The sequence below is a fragment of the Oncorhynchus tshawytscha genome, linkage group LG11 (assembly GCF_018296145.1).
Source record: "Oncorhynchus tshawytscha isolate Ot180627B linkage group LG11, Otsh_v2.0, whole genome shotgun sequence".
Classification (NCBI taxonomy): Eukaryota; Metazoa; Chordata; class Actinopteri; order Salmoniformes; family Salmonidae; genus Oncorhynchus; species Oncorhynchus tshawytscha.
In genome coordinates this window covers 50,266,359-50,274,261 of record NC_056439.1, presented here as the reverse complement: position 1 = coordinate 50,274,261, position 7,903 = coordinate 50,266,359, and the positions used below count along the sequence as shown (strand labels likewise).

Sequence of the window (7,903 nt, the reverse complement as noted above, 5' to 3'; positions counted from 1 at the left end):
CCACAGTAGGCTACTAGCCCTGCCAAAGAGACTAGCAAGGCCTATCCACAGTGGGCTACTAGCCCTGCCAAAGAGACTAGCAAGGCCTATCCACAGTGGGCTACTAGCCCTGCCTAAGAGACTAGCAAGGGCTATCCACAGTAGGCTACTAGCCCTGCCAAAGAGATGAGCAAGGCCTATACACAGTGGGCTACTAGCCCTGCCAAAGGGACTAGCAAGTCCTATCCACAGTAGGCTACTAGCCCTGCCAAAGAGACTAGCAAGGTCTATCCACAGTAGGCTACTAGCCCTGCCTAAGAGACTAGCAAAGCCTATCCACAGTGGGCTACTAGCCCTGCCAAAGAGACTAGCAAGGCCTATACACAGTAGGCTACTAGCCCTGCCAAAGAGACTAGCAAGGTCTATCCACAGTGGGCTACTAGCCCAGCCAAAGAGACTAGCAAGGCCTATACACAGTAGGCTACTAGCCCTGCCTAAGAGACTATCAAGGCCTATCCACAGTGGGCTACTAGCCCTGCCTAAGAGACTAGCAAGGCATATCCTCTAGCCCTGCATTGATTGGAATAGAGTTTGTTATTATGTTGTGTGACATGACAAAGTGTTCACATTGAGGTATGTGTCCCAAATGGTACCCTATATAGTGTGAGGGTCTAAAGTAGTGCACTCTGTAGGGAATAGGGTACCCTTTGGGACACAGAAAAAACAGAGTGCACTACTTATTGATTTTAGTCAGCTCTTGTCATACTATTGTCCCTGTAGCTACACATGTTACACCCTGGCCGAGACTAAAATCTGTACCAGTAGCAGACATCCGACCACACCACTATGGGTTTACATTAAGAGCAGAGGAGCTTTGGATACACAGCTTCTTTCAGTGCAGGGAAAACATTTATATTTCATCTTTCATCATCACCATTATTTCCAGGGAATAGAGCTACCAGGGAATAGAGCTACCAGGGAATAGGGCTACCAGAGAATAGGGATACCAGGGAATAGGGCTACCAGTGAAAGGTCTACAACGGAATAGGGCTACCAGGGAATAGGGCTACCGGAGAATAGGGATACCAGGGAATAGGGCTACCAGTGAAAGGTCTACAACGGAATAGGGCTACCAGGGAATAGAGCTACCAGGGAATAGGGCTACCAGGGAATAGAGCTACCAGGGAATAGAGCTACCAGGGAAAAAGTATCCTAGGGATTAGGGCTACCAGGCAATAGAGCTACCAGGGAAAAGGTCAACTAGGGAATAGAGCTACCAGGGAAAAGGTCTACAATGGAATAGGGCTAGCAGGGAATAGAGCTACCAGGGAATAGAGCTACCAGGGAATAGGGCTACCAGGGAATAGAACTACCAGGGAAAGGGCTACCAGGGAATAGGTCTACAGTATGGGCTACCAGGGAATAGAGATACCAGGGAATAGGGCCACCAGGGAATAGGTCTACAGTATGGGCTACCAGGGAATAGAGATACCAGGGAATAGGGCCACCAGGGAATAGGTCTACAGTATGGGCTACCAGGGAATAGGGCTACCAGGGAATAGGGCTACCAGGGAATAGGGCCACCAGGGAATAGGGCTACCAGGGAGAAGGCCTGCAGTATGGGCTACCAGGGAATTGAGCTACCAGGGAATAGAGCTACCAGGGAATAGTTCTGCAGTATGGGCTACCAGCGAATAGGGCTACCAGGAAATAGGGCTACAGTATGGGCTACCAGGGAATTGAGCTACCAGGGAATAGAGCTACCAGGGAATAGGTCTGCAGTATGGGCTGCCAGGGAATTAGGCTACCAGGGAATTGGGCTACAGTATGGGCTACCAGAGAATTGAGCTACCAGGGAATAGGGCTACCAGGGAATAGGTCTACAGTATGGGCTACCAGGGAATAGGGCTACCAGGGAATAGGTCTACAGTTTGAGCTACCAGGGAATAGAGCTACCAGGGAATAGTTCTGCAGTATGGGCTACCAGGGAATAGGGCTACCAGAGAATAGGGCTACCAGGGAATAGAGCTACCAGGGAATAGAGCTACCAGTGAATAGAGCTACCAGGGAATAGAGCTACCAGGGAATAGGGCTACCAGGGAATAGAGCTACCAGGGAATAGAGCTACCAGGGAATAGGGCTACCAGGGAATAGAGCTACCAGGGAATATAGCTACCAGGGAATATAGCTACCAGGGAATAGAGCTACCAGGGAATGTAGCTACCAGGGAATATAGCTACAGTATGGGCTACCAGGGAATAGGGCTACAGTATGGGCTACCAGGGAATAGAGCTACAGTATGGGCTACCAGGGAATAGGCCTACCAGGGAATAGGTCTACAGTATGGGCTACCAGGGAATAGGGCTACCAGGGAATAGGTCTACAGTTTGAGCTACCAGGGAATAGAGCTACCAGGGAATAGTTCTGCAGTATGGGCTACCAGGGAATAGGGCTACCAGGGAATAGGAATAGGGCTACCAGGGAATAGGGCTACCAGGGAATAGAGCTACCAGCGAATAGGGCTACCAGGGAATAGAGCTACCAGGGAATAGGGCTACCAGGGAATAGAGCTACCAGGAAATAGGGCTACCAGGGAATAGAGCTACCAGGAAATAGGGCTACCAGGGAATAGGGCTAACAGGGAATAGAGCTACCAGGGAATGGGGCTACCAGGGAATAGAGCTACCAGGGAATGGAGCTACCAGGGAATAGGGCTACCAGGGAAAAGGTCTACAAGGGAAAAGAGCAACCAGGGAATAGAGCTACCAGGGAATATAGCTACAGTATGGGCTACCAGGGAATAGGGCTACAGTATGGGCTACCAGGGAATAGAGCTACAGTATGGGCTACCAGGGAATAGGCCTACCAGGGAATAGAGCTACCAGGGAATATAGCTACCAGGGAATATAGCTACCAGGGAATAGAGCTACCAGGGAATGTAGCTACCAGGGAATATAGCTACCAGGGAATAGAGATACCAGGGAATAGAGCTACGAGGGAATAGAGCTACAGTATGGGCTACCATGGCGACAGGGTTGTTCAAACAATAGTGGATCTTATCTGTACTTTGCTCTCTGGTGATGAGAGGATTGAGCATGTGTTGTTGATGTTTGAGAGAGAGAGCGAGTGGAAACTGAGCTGCACTTCTTAATCTCCTGCCAAATGTATGACCATATTAGAGACACATATTTCCCTCAGATTACACAGACCCACAAAGAATTCAAAAGCAAATCCAATTTTGATAAACTCCCATATCTACTGGGTGAAATACCACAGTGTGCCATCACAGCAGCAAGATTTGTGACCTGTTGTCACAAGAAAATGGCAACCAGTGAAGAACAAACACCATTGTAAATACAACCCATATTTATGTTTATTTATTTTCCCTTTTGTACTTTAACTATTTGCACATCATTACAACACTGTATAAAGACATAATGTGACATTTGAAATACCTTTTTTCTTTTGGAATTTTTGTGAGTCTGTTGACTGTACATTTTTTATTGTTTCTTTCACTTTTGTTTATTATCTATTAACTTGCCTTGACAATGTTAACATTCTGTATGTTTCCAATGCCAATAAAGCCCCTTCAGTTGAAATTGAATTGAGAGAGAGAGAGAGAGAGAGAGACTAACCAGCTAAGTGAGTGAAAAGAGGGAGGGAGGGAGGGAGCGAAGGAGGGAGGGAGGTGTGAGAAAGTGTGAAAACAGACGGAGGGAAGGAGGGAGCAAAGGAGGGCAGGAGGGAGGTGTGAGAAAGTGTGAAAACAGAGGGAGGGAGGGAGGCATGTCAGTTTGGTGAGAGGAGTGAAAGTAGCCAAGGCTCAACTCAGTCCTCCAACAACACCAGGCTGCTATAGAGCACTCAGTCTTTCTCTCTCTACCCCTGCATTTTTCAGACACCCCATCCTCTCTTCCATTCTTCATCCTCTCCTTCCTTCCTCTTTCGATGGCTTGGTGACCTCTGTTCTGCTTGTCACTTCCTGAGCCCTTTGACCTTTAACCCCAGGGAGTGCCGGGAGACCAGCAATTCCTCAGGACAAGATGCCCCTGACCCTCCCCGGTCTCCCTCGTCTCCCTCGTCGTCTCCCCCGCCTCCCGTCTGTTCCCAGGCTGTATGGTGTGCCCATGCCCCATCTGCCCATTCCGCCTAGCCTCTGCCAGGGGCCTCGGAGGCTGCTGCTGGACTGCACCTCTATCCTGGACCATCTCCCGGTGTCAGGTAGGTACCCTCTGACCTTTCACCTCCCACAGGACCATCTCCCGGTCTCAGGTAGGTACCCTCTGACCTCTCACCTCCCACAGGACCATCTCCCTGTTTCGGGTAGGTACCCTCTGACCTCTCATCTCTCACAGGTCCATCTCCCGGTCTCAGGTAAGTACCCTCTGACCTCTCACCTCCCACAGGACCATCTCCCGGTCTCATGACTTTCAACCTTCGTCTCTCCTGAGCCCGTACGGGAGTTGTAGCGATGAGACAAGACAGTAGCTACTACAACAATTGGAGACCACGAAATTGGGGAGAAAAAGGGGATAAAAAAAATAAAAAAATAAAAGAATGATAAAATGTTTGAACCATGTCACTGGATTAAGGGTAAAAGTTGATTGGTCAAAAACTCCTTTATGTTGATTACTATTTTTGCAAATTCAATCAGTATTCCACGTTAATTTAACATCATCACATAGATTTGTTGTTGTTGTTTATGTTGAAATGAAGTGGAAACAACATTGATTCAACCTGTTTGTGGCCCAATAGGCTGTCTCAGGTAGGAACCTTCTGACCTTTAACCTAATCTCAAATCCAAATCAAATGTTATTTGTGTTTAGCATCATTACACAGCTTTATTACCCACAATACACAACTGTTGGGTGTGTGAAAAGGGGAGTAGAGAGAAAGGCAGGTAGATTTTCATCGTATACTTCTTCAATTTCACCCTTATTTCAATAGTATATCTTTGTGAGATGTTGTAGACTGTTAGGTTGTCTAGTTGTTGGTGTATTTGGACTGTTAGGTTGTCTAGTTGTTGGTGTATTTGGACTGTTAGGTTGTCTAGTTGTTGCTGTATGTGGACTGTTAGGTTGTCTAGTTGTTGCTGTATGTAGACTGTTAGGTTGTTGCTGTATGTGGACTGTTAGGTTGTTGCTGTATGTGGACTGTTAGGTTGTCTAGTTGTTGCTGTATGTAGACTGTTAGGTTGTTGCTGTATGTGGACTGTTAGGTTGTTGCTGTATGTGGACTGTTAGGTTGTCTAGTTGTTGCTGTATGTGGACTGTTAGGTTGTTGCTGTATGTGGACTGTTAGGTTGTCTAGTTGTTGCTGTATGTGGACTGTTAGGTTGTTGCTGTATGTAGACTGTTAGGTTGTTGCTGTATGTGGTCTGTTAGGTTGTTGCTGTATGTGGACTGTTAGGTTGTCTAGTTGTTGCTGTATGTAGACTGTTAGGCTGTTGCTGTATGTGGACTGTTAGGTTGTCTAGTTGTTGCTGTATGTAGACTGTTAGGTTGTTGCTGTATGTAGACTGTTAGGCTGTTGCTGTATGTGGACTGTTAGGTTGTCTAGTTGTTGCTGTATGTGGACTGTTAGGTTGTCTAGTTGTTGCTGTATGTGGACTGTTAGGTTGTTGCTGTATGTGGACTGTTAGGTTGTCTAGTTGTTGCTGTATGTAGACTGTTAGGTTGTTGCTGTATGTAGACTGTTAGGTTGTTGCTGTAGGTGGACTGTTAGGTTGTTGCTGTATGTAGACTGTTAGGTTGTTGCTGTATGTAGACTGTTAGGTTGTTGCTGTATGTGGACTGTTAGGTTGTTGCTGTAGGTGGACTGTTAGGTTGTTGCTGTATGTGGACTGTTAGGTTGTTGCTGTATGTAGACTGTTAGGTTGTTGCTGTATGTGGACTGTTAGGTTGTTGCTGTATGTGGACTGTTAGGTTGTTGCTGTAGGTGGACTGTTAGGTTGTTGTTGTGTTATTAAAGTGCTGTCCTGTGAGTGGAGTTGAAGCAGATTACCTCTGACTGAGCTGCTTCACATGGAAGGGATGTTCAGGCCAGATCCCTGTGGTATGCAGCCAATAACTCCCACACTGCTCTCTGGCACAACTGGCTGAAATTGGCCTGATTTTACACAACAACATGGAAGCCTTGGTGATCTTTTAACTGGGTACAGTAGGTGTGTCCGTGACACAACTGGTAGAACATCCCCTTAGAGCCGGTCTGGAAAAGGCTGTGGATGAGGTTTCTGTGATGCTGTGGATGAGGTTACTGTGATGCTGTGGATGAGGTTTACTGTGATGCTGTGGATGAGGTTTACTGTGATGCTGTGGATGAGGTTTACTGTGATGCTGTGGATGAGGTTTACTGTGATGCTGTGGATGAGGTTTACTCTGATGCTGTGGATGAGGATACTGTGATGCTGTGGATGAGGATGCTGTGGATGAGGTTTACTGTGATGCTGTGGATGAGGTTTACTCTGATGCTGTGGATGAGGATACTGTCCATCTACAGCAACAACCTAACAGTCTACATACAGCAACAACCTAACAGTCAACCTGTGGATGAGGATACTGTGATGCTGTGGATGAGGTTTACTGTGATGCTGTGGATGAGGTTACTGTGATGCTGTGGATGAGGTTACTGTGATGCTGTGGATGAGGTTTACTGTGATGCTGTGGATGAGGTTTACTCTGATGCTGTGGATGAGGATACAGTCCATCTACAGCAACAACCTAACAGTCTACATACAGCAACAACCTAAGAGTCAACCTGTGGATGAGGATACTGTGATGCTGTGGATGAGGTTTACTGTGATGCTGTGGATGAGGTTACTGTGATGCTGTGGTGAGGTTACTGTGATGCTGTGGATGAGGTTTACTCTGATGCTGTGGATGAGGTTACTGTGATGCTGTGGATGAGGTTTACTGTGATGCTGTGGATGAGGTTTACTGTGATGCTGTGGATGAGGTTTACTCTGATGCTGTAGATGAGGATACTGTGATGCTGTGGATGAGGATACTGTGATGCTGTGGATGAGGTTACTGTGATGCTGTGGATGAGGTTACTGTGATGCTGTGGATGAGGTTACTGTGATACTGTGAATGAGATACTGTGATGCTGTGGATGAGGTTACTGTGATGCTGTGGATGAGGTTTACTCTGATGCTGTAGATGAGGATACTGTGATGCTGTGGATGAGGATACTGTGATGCTGTGGATGAGGTTACTGTGATGCTGTGGATGAGGTTACTGTGATGCTGTGGATGAGGTTACTGTGATACTGTGAATGAGATACTGTGATGCTGTGGATGAGGTTACTGTGATGCTGTGGATGAGGTTACTGTGATGCTTTGGATGAGGTTACTGTGATGCTGTGGATGAGGTTTACTGTGATGCTGTGGATGAGGTTACTGTGATTCTGTGGATGAGGATACTGTGATGATGTGGGTGAGGATACTGTGATGCTGTGGATGAGGATACTGTGATGCTGTGGATGAGGATACTGTGATTCTGTGGATGAGGATGCTGTGATGCTGTGGATGAGGTTACTGTGATGCTGTGGATGAGGTTACTGTGATGCTGTGGATGAGGATACTGTGATTATGTGGATGATGTTAGTGTGATGCTGTGGATGAGGATGTTATAGTGTGTGTGGATGAGGATGCTGTGGATGATGTTGATGAGGATACTGTGATGGTGGTGCTTGCACCCTCCTGTACTTCCTGTTCACCCTTGACTGTGTGACCACACACGCCTCCAACTCAATCATCAAATGTGCAGACAACACAACAGTAGTAGGCCTGATTACCAACAATGCCGAGACGGCCTACAGGGAGGAGGTGAGGGCCCTGTGAGTGTGGTTCCAGGAAAAAAACCTCTCACTCAACGTCAACAAAACAAAGGAGCTTATCGTGGACTTTAGGAAACAGCAGTGGGAA

General features: G+C 47.0%; 1 protein-coding gene across 2 annotated transcripts in view; it reads left to right on the top strand.

Moving 5' to 3' along the window:
* The first annotated feature begins 3,824 nt into the window (after positions 1–3,824).
* The window catches only part of LOC112247836 (protein EFR3 homolog B-like), a 58,096-nt gene continuing 54,017 nt past the window's right edge, over positions 3,825–7,903 (top strand). For both annotated transcript variants that reach the window (XM_042330264.1, XM_042330263.1), the window contains exon 1: positions 3,825–4,200. In XM_042330264.1, coding sequence (XP_042186198.1) covers positions 4,023–4,200 — 178 coding nt within the window. In that variant the 5' untranslated portion in view covers positions 3,825–4,022. The remainder of the gene's footprint in view (positions 4,201–7,903) is intronic.